Source organism: Bos javanicus, chromosome 11 (assembly GCF_032452875.1).
Source record: "Bos javanicus breed banteng chromosome 11, ARS-OSU_banteng_1.0, whole genome shotgun sequence".
Classification (NCBI taxonomy): domain Eukaryota; kingdom Metazoa; phylum Chordata; class Mammalia; order Artiodactyla; family Bovidae; genus Bos; species Bos javanicus.
In genome coordinates, this window is record NC_083878.1 from 95,697,551 (window position 1) to 95,720,669 (window position 23,119).

General features: G+C 37.9%; 1 protein-coding gene across 4 annotated transcripts in view; it reads right to left on the reverse strand.

Annotated features, from left to right (window-relative positions):
- SCAI (suppressor of cancer cell invasion) overlaps nucleotides 1–23,119 on the reverse strand; it is a 124,936-nt gene that overhangs the window by 39,060 nt on the left and 62,757 nt on the right. For all 4 annotated transcript variants that reach the window (XR_009739218.1, XR_009739219.1, XM_061431289.1 and 1 more), the window contains exons 4-12: nucleotides 11,583–11,678; nucleotides 10,963–11,049; nucleotides 9,412–9,510; nucleotides 6,122–6,218; nucleotides 4,880–4,978; nucleotides 4,574–4,726; nucleotides 3,586–3,687; nucleotides 2,563–2,664; nucleotides 1,186–1,264 (exon numbers count right to left, since the gene is read on the reverse strand). Coding sequence is in view for 2 of the 4 variants with exons in the window: in XM_061431289.1 (XP_061287273.1) it covers nucleotides 1,186–1,264; nucleotides 2,563–2,664; nucleotides 3,586–3,687; nucleotides 4,574–4,726; nucleotides 4,880–4,978; nucleotides 6,122–6,218; nucleotides 9,412–9,510; nucleotides 10,963–11,049; nucleotides 11,583–11,678 (914 nt within the window). In the remaining 2 variants the exon portion in view is untranslated. The remainder of the gene's footprint in view (nucleotides 1–1,185; nucleotides 1,265–2,562; nucleotides 2,665–3,585; nucleotides 3,688–4,573; nucleotides 4,727–4,879; nucleotides 4,979–6,121; nucleotides 6,219–9,411; nucleotides 9,511–10,962; nucleotides 11,050–11,582; nucleotides 11,679–23,119) is intronic.

Genomic DNA, 23,119 nt, shown 5'->3' on the forward strand with positions numbered 1-23,119 from the left:
TTCTCATTGACAAAAACTTCATGTAAAAAAAGAACTGTCAAATATCAGTGTAGGGGGAAAATTCATTATCATTACTATTTTATCAACCACTGTAATTCCAGTTCAGGAATTAGCCTTTTCCCACTGGTGCTATCAGTTAGTTAAACTCTTGTGTAAATGGAACAGCAAGTATGAGATGTGAGAAAAAATCTCTCTCAAAGGCCCATTCAGTTAGTACCTACTGTACTTTGAAAAAAGCAAAACAAGAGATATCAACGTGATAGGTGGGGGTGCAGAATATTTGATTTAATGCCATGTTATAAGACATGGAAATAATTATTTACAAATAAAATCATTAACTTCATTACCAAAAAACTAGTTCATGATTTTGCAACACTTTTAATATTAATGTTATGCTTTACCCCTTAAAAAACTACTGCAGTGAAAATACTGAGATTTATTTTGTTTTGTTTTCATTTTAACACTTTAAGAGGATTTGTAGGTCATGCAAGGAAGATGGCAGGGACATGCATTGTATAAAGGAATGCAAATTTCAACAAACAAATGAGGAGGAAAATGCTAAGGATGTTAAGAAAAAAATTTCTGTCCAGATAAAGATTTAACTGCCTTGTTTACTTCCAAGTTACTCATCAATTTCGACCAATTTCATATATTCTAAACTCATATGTTCTGGACCATTTCACGGTTTTATTCTGAAATAGCATCCCAATATTCTACAGATTAAATTGGTAAGACCAAAGAAAGGACACAAAACAAAATCATGTCAAGGACTTGAACTTTCACAGGTACAAAAGTGCACTGATTTCTACAAGACTGTCAGCCACAGTGAAGCCTCTGACCAGATTCTCTAACGCACAAAAGGCTCAGAAAAATTCAATGATGTGAAGCAGTAATTGGTTAGTCCCTGTATAATATAAATATATATATGTTTGCTTTTAGCAAATTTGTTAGCGACTTATGTATGCAACATGTGAATTTACTGATGATTTTTTTAACTTCATGTATAAGACTTCAGCAAATAAAATAGGTATCTACAAGACTGCCAATTCAGCAAATAGACCAAGTTTCAAATTCAGGAGCCTCTCTAGAAAGCGTGAGACGGTTCGTGGGCTACGGGCCATCGCCTTGTAGAAAATAAAGAGAATTCAAGCCCTGCTCACAACAGGGAGCATTCCTTTATTGTACCTTCACTATCAGAACGACCTGTGGGGAAAACGCCAGTGGCTGACAGGTAAATCAGAAGCACGCTATTGGCAGGCAGCTCCTGAAATGAAAGAAAATCACACATACAAAATGACAAACAGAAAACAACAGTTTCATTGAAAGTTCGTGACATTTTAAAGTTGTGAGGAGGGCTTCCCTGGAGGCTCACAGGTAAAGAATCCACCTGTCAATGCAACAGACACAGGTTCGATCCCTGGTTTGGGAAGATTCCACGTGCAACTAAGCCCGGGGACTTATTAAACCATCCAATCGGCAGTAGTGACGGGCGGTGTGTACAAAGGGCAGGGACTTAATCAATGCAAGCTTATGACCTGCACTTACTGGGAATTCATCATTCATGGGGAATAACTGCAATCCCTGATCCCATCACTAACGGGGTTCAACAGGTTACCCACGCCTGCCAGCATACGGTAGGCACACGCTGAGCCAGTCAGTGTAGTGCGCGTGCAGCCCCGGACGTCTAAGGGCGTCACAGACCTGGTATTGCTCAATCTTGGGTGGCTGAACGTCACTTGTCCCTCTAACCACAACTACTGGGCCCGTGCCCTCTAGAGCCTGTGCTCCGCAAGAAGAAAGGTCACTGCAATGAGAAGCCCAAGCACCCCAACTAGACAGTAGCCCTGCTCACTGCAAGTAGAGAAAAGTCCGTGTGACGACAAAGACACAGCACAGCCGAAAATAAATACACGAGCAAGTTGTGGGGGAAACGAGGACCTAATTTAACATATTATGGTCTTCTTCAAGAGAAAAATCATTCTTGTTACTTCCAACTTGCAATTGTCTACACAGCAGAGATTCATTAATCTGTAACTACAGCCCAAACTTTTGAAGATATTCTCTGCTTCAAAAACATCATTTAAAGAATGTTCTCTGAAAACTTAAATCAGAGACATAAAGATCCTGACTACAGGTCTAAAAGACAAGCTTCCGTCTGTGCCTTTCTCTATACAAACTGAGCGGAATCCCCTACTCCGTGGTTCTTTCAGATGACCAAAATGTTTCCCAGAGTAGCCTGAATTTGGAACACACTTACACAATCTGCTCCTGCTTTTCAGTTCTGCACTGACTGTTAGGCCTAAGCAGCTGAGTAAGAAAAATCCAGATGAAGTAGAATAATAATTAATCATTATTCTCATTAATTAATGGTAGGGATCATTCCTAATGTCATACGCAATTTCTACTCCAAAAATAGCTATGATTAGGATACTCTAAAGGCAGTTTTCATTTTCATATTTCTCCTAAATTCTTGACTCAAATATTCGAGAGAAGAGTGACTCTCAGGTTCCATTTAAGCCATATTTTTCCCTTACATAGTAGGAAGTACTGGATGATATATACCTTAAAAGATGCTGCTAAGAAAGTGTATAGTTGGCTGAAGGTTGGCTTGTAGAGCAGATACTTGTGGGGGTTTTCTCGCCTGGTAGGCTTGTCAGCTGATTCCTATATTTACACACAGAAAACAATGCAAACACAGTTGGTCTTCTGCATCCGTAGGTTCCGCATCCATGGATCCACCCCACCACAGATTAAAAAATATTCGAAAAATATTTTCCAGGAAGTTCCAAAAATCAAAACTTGAATTTGCTGTGCACCACCAACTATATACATAACATTTACATTGTATTTACAGCTATTTACATATAATTTACATTCTGTTAGATGTTATAAGTAATCTAGAGATGATTCAATGTATATGGGAGGATGTGTATAGGTTATATGTAAACATTATGCAAAAACTTTATATGAGGGACTTGAACATCTGAAAGTTTTGGTATCCAGAAGGTTCCTAGAACCAGTGCCTCGTGGATACAGAGGAATGACTATACAAAACACACCTGACGTGTGGATTATCAATGTTTACTTTTACCCTCCTCTTTATCAAATATCTTTTTTTAAAACTGTCATTATGCTGATCTTTCTCTCCTGTGTCTCATCAGAGTTCTTTATTCACACTCGTGGCATTTGCTGAATAATAGCATTCCATGGACTGCAAGGAGATCCAACCAGTCCATTCTGAAGGAGATCAGCCCTGGGGTTTCTTTGGAAGGAATGATGCTAAAGCTGAAACTCCAGTACTTTGGCCACCTCAGGCGAAGAATTGACTCATTGGAAAAGACTCTGATGCTGGGAGGGATTGGGGGCAGGAGGAGAAGGGACGACAGAGGATGAGATGGCTGGATGGCATCACTGACTCGATGGACGTTGAGTCTGAGTGAACTCCAGGGGTTGGTGATGGACAGGGAGGCCTGGCGTGCTGCGATTCATGGCATCACAAAGAGTTGGACACGACTGAGCGACTGATCTGAACTGAACTTATGAGGAGCAGAAGCAGCAAACTGCAAATGTAGGGAGAAAAATCACCTGCATTCCTGGTTTATTCATCTGGGAAGCTAAATTCATTGGCTCCCTTTCCAGGGCTTGTAACATCCGGAACATGTCAACAGTTAGTTCACTGAACTTAACCTGCAAGGAAAACAAGTCTGACCGTTAATGTAGTACACAGACCTTAAAGTGTTCAATCACATTGTTACTTTTGACTTTCATATGTACCTGATGACACTGGATAGTTTATTCTCCAGCATTTTATTATGAAAAAATTTAAAAGATAGAAAGTTGAAAAAAATTATACAGTGACACCCAAATGCTCAATAGCCAGATTCTATAATGTTAGCATTTCTTTATATTTGCTTTGTAACATCTTGCCCTATCTATTAATCCATCAATTTCCAGTTTTTTGTTTTTTTTTTCTGGCACACCATACTGCATGAGGGATCTTTCCCAACCAGGTATTGAAGTGGAAGTGCAGATCTTAACCACTTGGACCACCAGGGAAGTCCCCCCACAGGCAGATTTTTTCTTTTTCTTTTAAAGAGCAGTCATATAAACACAGAGACCTATATTATATCCCATAAAACATGCTGGCTGTTGGCAAAACAATGAGGCTGAAGTACGACCATGGCCCATTTTAAAATCACTGTATTACATTTTGGCACCACATAATGTTTAAGTCTGTATCCTGGGAATACCCTGGCAGTCCAGTGTTTAGGACTCAGAGCTCTCATAGCTGAGGCCCTGATTTCAATCACTAGTTGGAGAACTAAGATACTCACAAGCCACATGGCATGGCAAAAAAACAAATATCCTTTTTCATATTAAATAATACTTCTACAGAACTTTATGTAGGCAAGGTTTTAATTTTTGGGGGGTTTGGGCGGTCTTGTGGGATTAAGTTCTCCAACCAGGGACTGAACAGATGTTAGGATACTTACAAGGAAATCATAATTCTGTAACAATCAAAAGTGCTATTTTTAAGGTGAATTTTAAGCATAATTCCTTCACAATTCTTTACCTGGTTATTACAATTACCAATAATGAGTGCATCAGCCAGAGACAACTGTCCCACAATCATGCCTTGTTCCAGCAATGGGGCTCCTGTTTCAGCAAGGCGATTAGATGTGATAACAATGGTATTATCATCATTTAATACCATTACAGGGTCCGCCTGGAGAACAAGCAATACTGTAAGTGGTTTATAGCCAAGACAAAACATCAATGTAAGAAATTATTCCTTCTTTTTTACATATACAAATAAATATGTACACCACATATACATTTACTTAAATAATTCTGACAACCTTTCTTGCCAAGAACTGACCTCAATGAAAGCTGCTACTTCTTGAAGTACCAGGTTCCATTCCACTTGATCTTCAGTATTAAAGCGGTGAGTATAATCTTCAATTTCATCTGACAGTTCCTGATTTCCCAGTATCACAAAGGAAAAATGGTTACAGGAAAAAAACACAAAAGATAGCTATATTGTACTATAATCCTGATGGAAACTGTTATAGTTAAGAAGTTTGATTATTATCAATATACAGTACCAATTACAACCAAAACAAAGAGTGAAAATTACATGAACTTGCTTCAAAATCAAAAATTCCAAAATGATACACATCAATAAGATCTTCATAGACACCTAGTGACACACACTACTCAGTGCTAATCAGCAATGACTTTATTAAAAAGAAACTCTTAAAGGTAAACCTCCCAATTTTTAACATTAAAAAAATGAACACAAATTCTTTGGATTCACATCATACTGTTTCTTTTGGAAACAGTCCTATGAGTAACTGGCGATACAGGAAGAAAGTGTGTCAAAACTAGCACGTTATACTGAATCACTTTGCTAGATACCTGAAACTAACACAGTACAGTAAATTAACTATACTTCATTTAAAAAAAAAACCAAAACATTAGTATGTTATACTGAATCCCTCTGCTTTATACCTGAAAATAAGACAATACTGTACATCAACTGCACTTCAATTAAAAAAAATTAGCATGTTATACTTAAGCACCAAAAAAATCAAGACATATACCACTGAAATCACTAACTGAATACAGAGTGTAACCAGAACGTAGCAAGGAATAATTACAGAGATTAAGTGAATGTAGAATGCAGTTAACTCTGATTACCTGAATTACTGAAGGACAGAATGAAGAACACATACTAAAAGAAGGAATAACCAAAACTCATTCATACAACACCTTTATAAAACATTCTGTACTTGTTCTTAACCTAATTTTTCAATTATTTTATCTTAAACTAAATATTTTAACTTTTGTTTGCATTTGCCAACCATTCATTAATGAATGATGAAATGTAAAATGAGCTGAGGGGACAAAAGCAAGAAATTAATACAATTATCTCTGGTAAGTGTGTTTGAAACATGAAGAGAGTTGCAAAAATTTTTTGTCATTACCCTTGTCAGAAGTTACCATGCTCTGAAAGTTGTAATGATTTAGATTATCAAAATTATTTTAACCTTATCTATTTTAAAAAACAAAATTACCAAAAAATAATTAGAAAACAGGATTTTAATTAAAATACATTTACCTTTACCAGATCCTTCACAACATCCATTTTGTTGAGAAGAAGACAAACTACTATAAATCTTGCATAGTATCGTAGCTTCTTAACTACCAATTCAGGTCTGTGGTAGATAAAAGGAAAATTATTCATTACATTAAAAACAAAATTATGTGACTTGATTTTTCTAACTTTCTGATAGTTTTTAAACTCTTTTGATCCTGTTTTGCACAGTTATAAACAGTTTCATATAATCTATAGTTTTTAAATACATTTTTTACCAATGATTCATTACATTGTTCATTCATACATTAATTTATTCAACAACTATCTACTGAAACTTAGATGCACCAGGTACCATGTTAAATAGTAGATTAAAATTATTAAAAAAAGAAACGATATCATAGTCCCTTCCTCACAGATCTTATAGACAGAAACGTATGTAAAATATAGAGGAGACAGATAAATACTTAAAACAGTGGAATAAATATTACAATGATAGCGCTGCAGTGAAAAGGAAAAGAAGAGGAATGCGTTTTTCTTTTCTTTCCTGAGAATGAAGAAAGAGAAGAGGGGGCAGGCCTGGTCACATCTAGTTTTTATTTTATTTTAACCATTCCTAATCTGCAGCCTGTAACTAAATTTGCTTTTCTGCCCCAGATTCTTCACGGGGTGGGGGAATAACACAGTTCTGGAGGCAGAAGCCTACTGTGTTGTCCCCTAGGCTGGCTGAGGATTTTAAGCCACCTTTCTATTTCCTCCAAACTCTGTCTCCATATTTTTTTAATTCGGCTTCAGAGGGCAGAGAAAGTCAAGATTTTGGCAGCATCAATAGGAGAAACAAAACATGCTATTTGAGCCCACAGAACTGGATCTTGGTGAGAGAAGGCTTCCCAGAGAGAGTAATGTTTATATTAAGACAATAAATAGGAAGACAAGAAGACAGTAGGCAGGAAAATACGAGGTCATCCACTCAATACACTTGAGAGGCAATCCTATCAAGCCTGAAAACTTGAATGACGGCCCCCAGCCCTGCCTGCTGCAGAAGAAGTCCTCATGTGAATCTCAGTGGGAAGGGTCCACATCAAGTCCTCCTCATAAGCATCAAGACTGGGATGCGGCCAAGTTTTCAAGTTCAGATCCACATTTTCCACTATCAAACAAAACTCCAGTACTGTCACTGCCAGAGGGGCCATCAAGACTCTCTCTGACAAAGTCCTTCTGGCATGCCAGAATTGCAGCCTTGTCCAACCTGCTAGGACCACTAATTGTAAGATGCTGACTCTTGACACATCTGCCTGAGAAACTGTTTTTCGAGACTGCAACGTCTCCCTCCAGCCTCTGTACGCTCAGAAACTTCACCTTCTCCATATCTTAACTCTAACCAGGTTCAGCCTTCGTCCTTCATAACCATTGGGGCTTACAGCTCGGACAAGTGATTATGTGCAAACGTCTCCTACACTCAACAGGACAGGCCGTGGAACAGAGACATTCTGAGAGCTGTCTGTATTTGGTGACAGGCAGTCACCGTGGTGATCGGTGGAATGTACCACTCCTCCTGGCTTTGACATATTCCTTCGGTACTGAGACGATGCAGGGAAAACTTGACCTCTGGAGGAGAGATGCCTCTTAAAGCAACTGTGAAATTGTGGAATACTTTCTTACTTAGTTTTAATCTACCAGCTGTTGGTTTTAGCAGCTGTCACCAACTGCTACCTTGATGGCCCCCAGCCCTGTGTGAACTAAGAAACAACCAATTTTACCAACTGAACAAACTCCTTCCTAAAGTATAGGGAACAAAATCAAGATTTTATATACTGAAGTGTCCTTTGACTCTAAGTTAGTTTGATTCTGAGCCTAAGAGATTTCATTGTCCTGGTTCCAAACAATTCTAGCTCAGTTCATCTGCCCAGCTCTAGGAGGCAGCACAGAGAAACAAGTCATATGAGCTGGTTTGCTCTTAGGACAGTAAGTGATTTTATTAAGTCAAACTATTGGGTTTTAAGCCAAGGGACCTAAGACCAATTTCCCTTGTGTCAAATTAGAAAATGCATAAAAGTGAATTATGCAAGGTATTTTACTATTGCTTAAAATAGGTCTTTGCTTATATGTATTTTTCACTCAATAAAGTGTTACATACCCCTTCTGTATTTTTGAGAGATAATTTATCTCATCAAGAATTCAGAGAAATTATACAACATGAATGCAAAAAAAAAAGGGGGGGGGGACTTGGAAGAAATGTATCTGTAGTGAAAATATGTGAAGCAAGCCATAAGAAATTCTGAAAGAAAAGTAACTGATGCAACTTCATGAAGTAAGGCAAAGCCAAAAAGACCTGGGGGGAAAATGTAGAATTCAGCGTCTACATACCTTGTTTCAAGCAAATTTCTCCAGACAAGTCTGAACAAGATTTGCAAGGGAATGAAGGGGATTTACCAGAGTGGGGCTTTCCCCCAAATGTTGCTATTTAGCTGGAAAGCTTATGACAGCCAACCACAAAGTATTCTCTAGAAAAATGTCAAAACTACATTTTATTCTTTTTCTAACAGAATATAATCTTTTCACTTAGATAATGACTGTGAGTTCTGTTACTGGGAGTAGGGAGAATATTAAGATCTTTCAACAATTCTTGAATCCTAGCAACAAAGATTCTCCAGCAGATTCCTGATTTCAACAACTCTATCCTCATCTGAATCTACCTGTACCCCAAATGTGTCTGAGACTCCCATGAAAAGGTAATCATCTAAAAAAGATGATTGTACAGCTTCTTTTCATTTTCTTCTCCCACCCAAGCCGGACACATAATAAGTGGGGATGAATAACTTTAACATGACTTTTTTTCCATAACAGTGAAGCTACATGACTGTAAAATGGTATTGGATTTATAAAAGAAAAATCAAACACCATTATACATTTTTCTTTAGTCCCTATGTGGCAGTTTCCAATAGGTTTTGAACGTATACAGACTAAGATGATATAGGCTACAGAACAAAGGTATCAGCTAAGCCTCATTTTGGAGCTGTTTCTTTTCTATGAAACTTCATGTGACCCCAATCTCTGATAAAGAAATAACCCACCCTTCTTTGGGCTCTGACCCTAGCCTGGTATTGTGACATCTCTCACAACATCCATGATATTTACTGCTTTTAGGTAACACACTTCCATATGCTTAAGAAGGCCTCATATATAGCAGGCACTCAATAAAGCCCATTAAATGAATAAAAGTTATAAACAAATGCGTGCTTTTCTGCCTAATTTCCACACACTAAAAAGTTTCAGTGCTTTATCTTCCTCTTTCTAAAACAGAAGGTGCATACCTGTCCTCTTTATTGACTTGAGAATAGTAAGATCTCTGTCTGATTGCAGAATAGAAGGAGAAAGCCTCATTCAGATAGCTGGTCTCAGATGTGCGTAGGCTATGAGAGAGAAAGAAAAACTTAAGTATGACAGTGTCTCAGACTCTTCACCGTGATAAATACTTGTTTTGTTACTCCTCTCTTCCTCTACTGGAAGGGATGGGAACGACTACACTAGATTTGAATCACCAAAGCAATAATCGTACTACCCATAAGATGTATGAAAAGAATAATAATTATAATTTAAAAAAAAAAAATACCTCCCCTCTGCTCCCAAGCCTTTTTTGATAGCAACCCAAAGTACACATTATTCTCATTCTTCGAAGGGCTTCTCCAAACAGCATTCTACTCACTTAAATCTTTCCTAGGATTAAAGGCCTGGGACCAGTGGACTGACAAATGGACCCTGATCCGTGTTAATCTTCATAGGATGCTGATAAGTTGGATTTTTTATTCAACATTTCTAGTTTGTTTGTTTTTTAATTGAAGTATAGTTGGTAGCTCAGCTGGTAAAGAATCCACCTTCAATGCAGAAGACCCCGGTTCAGTTCCTGGGTTGGGAAGATCTGCTGGAGAAGGCATTAGGCTACCCAATCCTGTATTCCTGGGACTCCCTGGTGGCTCAGACGGTAAAGAATCTACCTGAAATGTGGAAGACCTGGTTCAATCCCTGGGTTGGGGAGATTCCCTAGAGGAGGGCATGGCAACCCACTCCAGTATTCTTGCCTGGAGAATCACCATGGACAGAGGAGCCTGGCAGGCTATATAGTCCACGGGGGTGCAAAGAGTTGGACATGACTGAGTGACTAAGCACAGCACATAGTTACACACAATAACATCGCTAGTTTTACAAGGGATTTCTTAAGAAAATATCCTACCAGGAAAAGTGATTTTAATGGTGGGAATCTGAGTGGCATGCCAAAAGACAGGAAGAGGAAGGAATTTTCTGGCCAACTAAACTACAAATGGTCCAAGCCTTTTATGAAATGCCTGATACAACTTAATGATAACACGATGTCTGGATCCTAAATGGAGCTCTCTTCTTTCATTGACACATGGGTGGGACTATACAGACGTAGTCAAAATATCTTTATTGACTTCATGTACCTTTCAGACATAGCATACAAGGATTGGTTTTAAAGTATCCTCCTGAAAACCACTCATTCAAACAAACATACCAGTTATGTTATGTCTCCGGAAAGGATCAAGATTCAAGTGAAGCCATTAAGAACCATAAATTCATTTAGTATTTTTCTTATCTAAAACCAAGGGTCATACAAATGAATCTGACCGAATGAACTGTTTGGAAGGTGAGCCTTTGAAGCAAATAATGTCACTTTGATTATAGAAGGTCACTTTAAAATGCTGTCTTAATCAAGATGATCTGAACTATTAGAATTTCAAGTGTAACTCGTCCGCGTTCCCTCCTGCTGGATATGCACTGATGCATACTCCTGCATGCTGTGTTTGAATCCGGAGCGCACTTTATCTCCCCACTCGCAGCTCACTTACTAATAATGGTAGTAGAGCTGCCCGATCTTAGAAGCGATTTCCCCTATTTGCCACCGCTTCAAGCCGTACCGATTATCCAAGACTTGTCTGTTTTACACAGGAGATAAGAAAATAGAAATGAGAGACTATAAATTTCAAAAATAACCAAATGTGTTAATTTCACAGGATAGAGTATCACCCAATTCACCATGAAATTTTGAATACATAAACTGAAATTCATGAATTTTTCATGAGATTTTAACATAAGCACTCAAATTCAAAAACCATTTATAAAGTGTCTATTTAGAGTATACTGAAATACAAAAATAAACTTCTCTGAGCTACATTCATGGAAATTAGAAGCAACCCCCTCCCCCAATAGCTTTGGCCAATAAACAATACCTATTTCAGGATGAAATCATGAATCTGCCTACCTACTTAATCTGAATCATTTCAAATATGATATTGTCTTTAAAAGTCAGATACTATTACACTTGAAAAACTTAAATAAATAGGGGGAAAAAATCAATTTATTTTCTTTTGGTAACAAAGATGAAATGAGATACACAAAGAGATAAAAAGCACTGAGGTAGTAACAGTCAAAACTGTGACTAACAAAAAAAACTTTAAAAATTCTTTACCGATGCTGCTGCTGGAATTTCCAGAGTTTGGTGTAAACATCAAAAGTTCTTCCAAAATAGGACTGCCACTGCTTCTGTCCATATTGTGGCAAATCTCTGTAATGACAAGTAAACATCTATTAATTTTAAAACTCGGATACTCCTTGGAAATTAAGTCTTGTGATGATACAAACTGGCCCGATTTAAAGCATTTTCAATTCAGGCTTATTTATTTTTAAAAGTTACAATTTTTAGAGCAAAAACAGTTGTATTGTGGGGGTCCAGGACACGTTCTTTCTTGTTTCTCTTTCCTGCCTCTAACAGTTCATTCTTCATCTCCTCTGTAGATCCTCTCCCCTGACCTTGGGTGATCTTATATACTGTTAACTTCCACGTCTGTCTTCAGCTAAGAACTTAGCACTTGGGAAAACACTGCGTTCGGGAGGAAATCTAGAAGTGGATATGCAGGTGGTGGTGGTGTTCTCAACTGCTCCCGCCCCTCCCAAACGTGAAACTATACATCCTTGTCCTTGGGCTTGCTTATATAACTTGCTTTGGGCAATGAAATGTTATCTACAACATGTCTGAGAAGAAGATATAAGAAGTATTACATGATTCAGCATTTTTACTTTTCTCTCTGAACTAAGACCAAGATAAGGCTGTTCTTCAGCCTGGAATACAGAGTTAAACACATTTAATGGGGCTTCAGAACTGCAGACAACTTATAGCTTAACATGAGAGTCAGAAAGAAATCCCTAGTAAGGTACTAAAATTTTGGAGTTATTACAGCAGCCTTCTTTAGGAAAAGCTGCTAAAAAAGAAACCAGAACCAGGACTGAGTTATTGCCCTAAGAAATAGTATGGGACACCGGCACTGGGATTGAAACTGTTACTGAAGGCTAACATATAATACAGAGGCAAAATGCATTTGCCTGCAATAACTTGGAAAGTAGATAACGTGACTAATGAACTTGTGGATTTATACAAATACACCAGGGAACAGTATGTTATTAGACACACTTCACAAAATACCAGAAAGATAAACTCACTAAAGAACTAGCTGCAAGTAGGGCTGAAAAGGAAAAGAGGAAATCCACAAACTCCAGAACTTTCAATACTGAAAAGCACAATTTTTAATGTGTTAGATGTAAAAGACCCAACTGAGAAATGATAGCTATAAATGCCACCTAAGACAGTCTCATCCCTAGGGGAAAACCTCTTCATGAAAGCTTGTGAAAACATTTATGAAAGTGGCCCCAAGTACATTCTTTCAAAGGGACAAAATAGATGTGGAGAAAGAATCAAAGGATTTGGCTGTCTTGTAGAAGCCTGATAAACTCAAGGTATTTGTAACAGAGTCTACAAGAGAAAGAGGGAAGTGTCTCAAAATATTGTAGGTTTAGCTATTGGTACATGGAGGCTAACCTAAACCAAACAGATAGAGCCAACGAAATCTTGAGAGCATTTCATGTCAAAAAGGAATAATAATCACTCACTGATTAGAGCATGGTACACTTATCTCACTCATGCAACTGTGGACAGCCAGTAGTGGATGGTCTCCCTTGAATGTCCAGCCTGGCTGGTGGCTAGGGTGCCGGGCCACGTGTTTCTCATCATAAAACAGGCTACCTCTGTTTACACGAGGGTGGTTGCAAGGATCCCAAGAGTAGCAAAACAGAGGGTGGCTCTGTTGTGCAATTTTCTTTTCAAGTCTCTGCATCATATTTGTACTGTCCCATCAGCCAAAGCAAATTCATGGCCCAGCCCAGTGTCAGTGTGAGACGGAGATAACTCATAGGCATAGACAAGGGGAAGGGAATGACTTTTATAAACAATCTGTGAGAGACTTTTTCTTTTATTTCAATTTTGAAAATAAGTCTCTTAGAAAACAAAAATACTATACAGTGTATAAAACAAGAAATAAAAAAATAAGCTTATTGCTTTTTCCTTCTAGTCCCCAGAAATAACCACAATTAAAAATGCATTTTCTATATACATTTAAATATGTCAGTCTTTCTATTGTTTTACATAAGTGGGATCACACTAAATATAATATTCTGTAACATGCCTTTTTAATTTAATATATCACATGTTTCTTTAATGCAGATAGAGTTATATCAATATTTACTGTGTATAATATAGTATATAATGAATCAATTTACTCAACCAATCTCTTCCTGATGGACATTTACACTGCTTCCAGCTTTTCCCTGTCATAAAAATGCTGCAATAAACATTATCCTACTAATAAACTTGAAGAGTTATATGATATGAATAATAGGCAAATTTCTGTAAGTGGAATGAGTAAAAGAAGATTTGCATTTCTGTACCAGATGTTCCCTGGTGGCTCAGATGGTAAAACATCTGCCTACAATGCGGGAGACCCGGGTTCAATCCCTGGGTCGGGAAGATCCTCTGGAGAAGCATATGGCAACCCACTCCAGTACTCTTGCCTGGAAAATCCCATGGACAGAGGAGCGTTGTAGGCTACAGTCCATGGGGCCGCAAAGAGTCGGACACGACTGAGCGACTTCACATACATACATACATACATACCAGATGTTAAGACAATGAGGAAAAAAGCAAAAGGTTTTTCTACCCAAACTTTTCAGATACTACAAGAGTGAGCTAGTAACTTCAGTTTTAAATTTATTCCCATTACCCTATTAGGATAAGGAGAAACTCATTTCAGATTACAGAACAGGTTAACTATAGATACTACTGATAATTTCTAAATTCATCCCAAGTTTTTATCTTTTTTACATCTCCATGGATCTCTAGTGAGACGTTGCATTAGGAAGAGCTAATAAGTTATTTTTAAATTGAAATTGCTGCTAGAATTTTTAAGACTCTTATCAAGTAGTTACTGCTAGGAAGACTGTATTTTATATAAAAGCTTTAGACAACATTAACTTCAGGGAAACTGACAACCCTTGAGTGTTGGTGAGATACCATGTAAAGTCTCCAGGCAAACTTTCAACTAGGCATTTGCCTACAAGTTCTTTTGCATTTTCAAAACTGACAGATTTAATAAACCTAAGTAATACATCATATTAAGGGAGAAAACAGAATTAGAGCTCAGTATTTTATTTCACGACTACATAATTTCAGGTGTTTAGTGGAAATGGTTTTAGGGGAAGGGACTTCTCCATGAAGGCTAAAAGCACAAAAAAGTGGTCTAAAAGATTAGAACAAGGTTCCAAACATAAGTTGTAATGTACAAGTATTTTCTGATTTATAGCTGTGAACAATGTTGACTAGATTCTATACTATTTTCATTGAAAGAATTTACAGCATCTACCACTCCAATATGAAGTATCAGCTATAAAGACAGCAATTTCTTTTTCAAAATATGGTTTAAGTTTTTTAAAAAAACCTCCTAAAGGACAAGTCCCATGGTCACCCTTTTTCTAGTGAAACATACCATAGAAGCTAATATTCAAACAACTCTCATACGATGAGTCTAAACAAAATTAACTAATATACCTTATAAAGAGTTTTAGATAAATTCCTCTACTATTCAGAGCTTGATTCTAGTTTTAAACTCTGAATATATCATTTGGTCATTATTACTGTCAGTAGAGATGGGAAATTAATGGTCCATGGAATTAAATTAAATGGGGCTGTGTGAATTAGCCCATAAGCTAAATGACCTTATATTTCACATTTTGCAAAAGCACCTATGTTATAAATTGGCTGGTCATATTCTTTTCACAAGTCTTGAGAGGAAACTGAAAGTATGACACTAATCTCACTCTCTTTTAAAATCCTCAATTCTATCAACAAAAAGTTGGGAGAACATGAGAAGAAATGTAGTGGAGATGATTAAACCTACTTCTGAGAGATGATTCAAATGTAAAGTTGAGATGTCAAATCATAGGAACTTTCTTACAAGTTTCTACAAATCAACCATCTTTACTAAAGTGAATTAGCTAGGATCACTGATACCTGTAGCATGTGTGTGTGCTAAGTCACTTCAGTTACGTCCGACTCTTCGCAACCCCATGAACTGTAGCCCACTAGACTCCTCTGTCCATGGAATTCATCCACAATGATGCCTACTGACACCTAATCCAACAGCCACTTTCTAGTCCTCAGATCAGTCCTCCTTAGAGGGTCACCTTCCTAGAGGTTCCCTATTGGCTCACCACTTCTTCAGCATCTTGTAATTCTTTCTTCTTTCTGTTCTAACGGTCTCTTTCATTAGCTCCTCTTTCTTTAGTCTGGTCCTAAAATGCATGGCTTCTTCAGCAAAATATTAGTCGCTTCAGTCATGTTCAATTCTTTGTGACCCCATGGACTGTAGCCCTCCAGGCTGTTCTGTCCATGGAATTCTCCAGGCAAGAGTACTGGAGTGGGTTGCCATCTCCTTTTCCAGGGGATCTTTCCAACCCAGGGACAGAACCTGGGCTGCTGCTGCTGCTGCTAAGTCACTTCGGTCGAGTCAGACTCTGTGCGACCCCACAGACGGCAGCCCACCAGGCTCCCCCGTCCCTGCCATCTCCTGCACTGCAGGCAGATATGTGCAAATATATGTAAATACACATACATACTACAATGAGAAGCAGAGAGCTTAAATGGGTTGCCCAGGAACTCATGGCCAGTTAACTGTTGAGCTATGACTGAAATTCATAACCCCTTTGAGTCTGTAATCTAATACTCTCTCCTTTCTGCCATAGAGAAAAACAACCCAGATTTTGATTCTACATTAGTGAAGTCCTTCTCTGGGAGCTCACTCTTGGGATGCCATTGACAGCAACATTTTGACTTGTTTTGACAACAAGTTGTGTCCTAATAAGCAGGAGATTAGGGCTCACAGAGAGTCACCCAGGATGCACTTGAGGCCAGAGCAAGAAAATGGCCATTTGCAAACCAAGGAGAAGAGGCCTCAGAATGAACCAACTCTACCAACATGTTGATCTTGGATTTCCAGCCTCTAGAGCTGTCAGAGAATAAATTTCCGTTGTTTAAGCTACCTAGTATGTGGCATTTTGTTATGATAGCCCTAGCAAACTAATATAATAAGTGATAAGGAAGCCTTCAAATCCCAAAATACAAGTGGGTGGGAACAAATTGCCAATAGCCAAAAGACCTGAAGGCTATCAGCATCTGTGCAGGAAGACAGACCAGAAACCATGGGGACAGAGGATGGACCGTGAAGAAGAAAATCCCCAAAACAGCCAGCATGTATTCACCAGAAAGCACAGTGGACCATTCTGAGGACAGAAGCTAAAAGGGGGAGGAATTTTGCCTGGGCCAATAGCCACGTGTGGCTACTGAGTACTTGAAATATGTCTAATTTGAACTGAAATGTGTGAAAGTATAAACTATTCAGTGTACTTCAAAAACTCGGTATAAAAAAAAGAGAATGTAAAAGATCTCAATACTTTTTCTATATCGATTACATGTTGCAAGAAAATATTTTGGATATACTGAATAAAATAAAATATACTGTTAAAATTAATTTGAGCTTTTTTCTTTGTTTTACATTTTTAAAATCTGGCTACTAGAAAAACTTTTAACCACATCTGTGGCTCATTAAATTTTTGTCAGTCAATGGTCTTCTAGATCACAGGATGACAACATCTACTGCACCCTGGTGGCCGTCTACCTCAACTGCAAGTGCAACTGTTCCCAGGTAGCAAACCATACCAAATAAAAGCAGGTATCACAGATAGTTTAGGGTATTACTTCTGAAATAACATGCATTTTACTATTGCCTGTCCGTGGAAATTTGCCTCTAGGAAAGCATTAATATTGTGAAGAAGGAGGAGAAAGAGGAAGAAAAAGAGAGGGAAGAGAGAGGAAAGAGCATGAGAGGGGAGAAAGGGCACGAACTTATCCTTTCCTACCTACACGGCAACCAAGGCATCCTAAAAATAGGCTGTTGAAGAAAGCACTGGTGATGATTTCTTCTTTATTCTGAAATATTAAGGAGCATGTTTAATACAAATTTCTGCCATAATTTTTATTTAAGACCAATACACTTCACTTTGGTGCACTTCTTTGCATATGTATGTATGTTTGTTTGTTTATAGCTTCCAACATTTATTTTGGCTTTGGGCATTTGCTCTCCTGGGGACAAATACTTAGTGACTGCGGGCCTGTGCTGTTTCAAAAGTCAAGGACACTACTGGTAGACACAGCTGCATATCTGAAATACATGTCTCAAGACGCTGCCTTATATAATCCCACCAAGTATTCCATCCTGCTTCGACAGTCTTAGTCACCATGGTAACTAGAACCCTGCAAGCGCTTAGGCTTTTAATCATTTTCTGACAGTCTTCAAAGCTATTTCTAACATCATTCTCACTTCATTACTACTGTAACTACATGCAAAAGCTATTATAAGCAAAACACCATTCATTTTATCCATTTCTCACTCTCTGGACTGTGTTTTCTTACACAGTGAGTGGATAGAAGAGATTATTTACTATGTACATATTACAAGAAGGTACTTTCATTAAGGAAAAATACTCCATTAAGATATTCATGGCTGGGAAAATGAAAAGGCTCTGACAACTTGGATGAATAGCTTAATATGTACATGGCAGAAAGATACACCTTCAAGAGTAAAGAGAAAGTTTATTGTATCCCAATAAGACAATATATAGAAACTCTAGCCTTTCATGCACTAAAATTCACTTTTTCACTCTGCTCATATACAGTTAAAAAGCCCAAAGGAAGGAATATAAAGGGGTTGCTGCTGTGCTATATGTTCTATCATGCAAGTACAAGCCCCATGAAAATGTTCAGTTTGCAAAAATTATACTTATAATACATGTACTTTTCTGCAAGTGTATTACACTTCAATAAACAAACTCAAGAAAGAAAAGAAAACACACAAAGGAAAGTTAACCAAAAGACAAGCACTAACAGTGATGGGGTGGGGGGTGGCGATCACAGGTGCCATGGTAAAGCTGATGCTGTTTCGACTAGACTCCACCTCACTGTTTTTTCCCAAGTTCCAAAGCTGGTACAGAACCACTACCAATATATTTCTTGTTCTCTGTAAGCACTGTGATCCTGTTTTCTATTCAGACCAACACAAATATGGGGGGCAGGGGCAAAAAAAGAACCTTTCTTTTAATTATTCCCAAAGAATCTCTTCTATTTCAAAAGAAATGCACAAAAACTACATCAACACTTGAAAGCAGAAACATTTAATTTCCATAAATCAAAGAGCTTCTCTGGAGACTAGTGTGGGGAAGAACGCCACACAGTCCTCCACGCCACCACCACGGGCAGCCAGCACAGACCTACAGAGCTGATCAGGAGAGACCTCCCAGTCGCTTCAACTGAAGCCGAACACCAAACAGAACACTTGCATTTACACAAGCAAGCACAGGAAACACACACACTCACACGCACCAGACACCGTGAGAAAATCAGTACCCTAGAAAAGAGACCAAAAGCTGAGAGCAGAGAGTCCCCACTAAGAGTTAGTATGACTTACAGAATGTAATATTGACAGAGAATTTCTGATAAAACAAGATAGTATGTAAAACATACTCTTTTCACAATTTGCTTTTTTAAATTTAACCATATAGTGTGGTCAACTTTTCCTTTTTATCTCCACCAACATCTTTTTAATAGTTCTAGGGAATTCCCTGGTGGTCCAGTGGCTAAGATGCCACAGTCTCAATGTAGGGGGGCCCAGCTTCGATCTCTGGTCAGGGAACTAGATCCCAAATGCAACTAAGGATCCTATGTGCAGCAAATAAATTAAAAAATAAATTAAAAATAGTTCTATATTATTCTGTGTGTGTGAAATGAAAGTTCTTTCAAATTGAAAAGAATATTAATCTTCCAGTAAACTGCAGGCCTGCACTGCCACTAGCCACATCCCTCTCAACAGAACCCCAGGAGCACAAAGAGAATATATCTATGTTACTCATCCAAGATATAGTTTTTGTAGAAATAATTAAGGCTTGTTTAAAATGGAGGGAACCCTTCACACAAAACACTGCAAATAAATCCCTGGTGAATTTGCTTACCCACTTTTCTCAGTCAAAATGATACCATGAAATGATCACAGTAAGTCACAATAATAACATCCATTACCTTAACAGCTACAAAATTGTTTTCCTTGTGATGAGAAGCTTTAAGATCGACCATTTTAACAACCTTCAAATATTCAACACAGTATCACCAACTAAGAGCCAACTCATTGGAAATGACCTTGATGCTAGGAAAGACTGGAGGGCAAGAGGAGAAGGGGGCAAACAGAGGAGGAGGTATTTGGCTAGCATCACCGACTTAATGGACACGAGTTTGAGCAAACTCCTGGAGATAGTGAAGGACAGGGAAGCCTGGTGTGCTACAGTCCACGGGGTTGCAAAGAGTCAGAAAGCTTAGCAACTAAACAACAAAACCATTAACTATAGTCTCCATGCTGTACATTACATCCCTATGACATATTTATGTATAAATATAGCTGAAAGTTTGTACTTTTCGACCTCCTTTCCCCACTGTATGCATGCCCCCATCTCCTGTCTCTGGCAATCACCGTCTGTCCTCCTACCCATGAGCTCAGTTGTTTCTTTGGCTTTTTGTCCTGGTTTTTGCTGTTGTTGTTTTTAGATTCTACATAAAGCGAGATCGTATGGTATTTGTCTTTCTTTGTGTGACTTACTTCACTTAAGCATAATGCCCTCAAGGTCTATCCAGGTTATCATAAATTCCAATGTTTCCTTAATTTTTAATGCTTGAAGAATATTCACACACACATATATATTCTACAATTTATTTACCCATTCATCTGTTAATGGATACATTATTTCCATAACTTAGCTATTATAAATAATGTTTGAATGAACATGCGGGTGTATATAATTTTTCAAGTTAGTGTTTTCATTCTCTTTGCATATATGTCTAGAAGGAGAATTGTTGGATGCTGCGGTAGTTTTACTTTTCAAGGAACCTCTACACTGTTTTCTATGGTGACTGCATCAATTTATACTCCCAGCAACAGTGTACAAGGGCTCCCTTTCTCCACATTCTCACTAACGTGTTATTTTTTGTCTTTTTGTAAGCCATTCTTACAGGTGTGAGGTGGTATCCCATGTGGTTTTGATTTGCATCTTCCTAATGATTAACAATGTTCAGAGCCTTTTCATGTATCTGTTGGCCATCTGTATGTGTTTTTTTGGAAAAAGAACAAGTCAGATCCTCTGATCATTTTCTAATCGGATTGTTGGTTTTTTTGATATTGAGTTGTATAAAAAGATAAATCCCTGAATTCAATATTGTTTTAAGTGCTCAGGTGTTGCAGGAAGGGGGACCCCTTCCAGGGCCCAAAAGGGGGCTCTTGTCTAACACTGGAAATGAATTGTCTGAGGAGACACACGTGTTGAGAAAGCAAGAGACTCTTATTGGGTAAGGGAACCCAGGAGGACTGCACTGCTCTGCCACGTGGCTTGCAGTCTCCAGTTTTATGGTGACAGGATTAATTTCTGGGTTGTCTTTGACCAATCATTCTGACTCAGAGTCCCTCCTGGATTGCTCAGCCAAGATGGATGTCAGCAAGAAGGATTCTGGGAGGTGGTAGGACATGTGGTGTCCCCCTTTTGACCTTTCCTGAACTCTTCCAGTTGGTGGTGGGTTATTAGATCATGTTCCTTACTGGGACCTCCTGTCATTAAGTAACTCATGTAAATGGTTACTATGGTGCCTAGCCAGGGTGGGCAGTTTCAGTGTGTTCTCCCCCTAACACAAGAACTAAATTGAAAAAGGTATCCTAAGCATTATAATAAATTTCTCTGACAGTGAATAAACAGCCCTAAAGATTAGATCTCACACAATTTTTCCATGTATTAAGGTTTCCTCCTATTTCCACAGATACAAGTTCACTCTGCAGTTAGTTTAAAAATAAATAAAACCTGTGTTATAGTTAAAATGGCACTTTAAAAAAATCAAAATGAGGGAACTCCCTGACAGTCTAGGGGTTAAGACTCAGTGCTATCAATGCCACAGGCTGGGGTTCAAGCCGTGACTAGGGAACTAAGGTCCTAAAAGCCGTAAGGTGCAGTCAAAACAAACAAACAAACAAAAAATAAAAATGGTAACAGATTTGAGCTGGTAAAATATATTTACATAAGCAAAACATTGAAAAAGAAGGTGAAATAAAACAATTCATTTCTAGGCAACATATTTTTGGTATGTGGCCAAAGGATAAAGATGCAGCTGAAAGAGATTTATAAACTGTAGAGTGCTGTATGGATATGTGTTCTGTCATTACTATTTCGGCAGCCACAGGGTGACTGAGTGCAGCAGAGTCTCCAGCAGGAGACACTTGAACTTTATGATTCATTTATGATTCAGAATCAGATTAGGAAAATAATTCTAAGAAGAGAAATGCCACTGCTAAATTTAATATGCTTCTCAGATATACTAAAAAAACAATTTCCGTTCACAAACACATCAAAATTTTTAGTGTCTGTCTTATTTGCATATATAGGTAGAAAAGTTAGTAAACTTTGGATCAAATACACAATATCTGGTTTTTTTAAAAGCAGTCTAACAAAAACCACTGATACGAAATGACAAGTTGAATGTGCTGGGCGTATTACAGGAAAATTGAAGACATTTTCTAAAAATGCTGAGAAAACAAATAGAGATGAAAATCAAAAGAGGGTAGAGGTTCTAGAGGATTTAAATTGGAAATTCAATCTAAGCATTACAAGTATGAACAGGTAATGAGAAACAAGGAACAAACAAAGAAAAAAGAATGAAAGAAATACAATCAACCATAAAAATATGTTTTCTCACAAAGAAATGCCTACGATCTCATATCATATACAAAAGCTAACACAGAATGGTTCACATATCAAAGTGTAAGAGCTAAAACCACAAAACTATTAGAATAAAACATTTCAGTGACCTCAGGTTAGGCAATGATTTCTTAGCTGTGACACCAAAAGTACAAGTGATGAAAGAGAATGACAAGTTGGACTTTATTAAAATGAAAGCATTTGGGCTTCAAAGGATACCATTAAGAAATTGATGAGATAACCACAGAATGGGAAAACATATATCTGCAAATCATTACACATCACAAGGGAGCTGTATGCACAATATATAGAAAATGACTACAATTTAAAAATAAAAAGATAAATCTATTTGAAAAATGATCATAGGATTAGACTAAACATTTTCTCCAAAGAAGACATAAAAATGCCTAATAAGCACATGACAAGATGCTCATATCGTTAGTCCTTAGCATGCAAAACAAACCCATAAGGAGATACCACTTCATACACAGTAGGATGGCTATCATCATAAAGACAGACAAAAACAAGTGTTGGAGGACGTGGAGAAATTGGAACCCCATACATTGCTGGTGGTACAGCCTCCTTGAAAAACAGTCTACAAGTTTCTCTAAAGGTTAGTGTACCATATGAGCCAGCATTTTCACTCTGAGGTATATGTATTCAAGAGAACTGAAAACACATGTCCACACAAAACCTTGTACTCAAATGTTCATGTGGTATTACTCATAACAGACACAAAGTACAAAATAAATGTTCAACAACTCATGACTGGATAAACAAATCTGT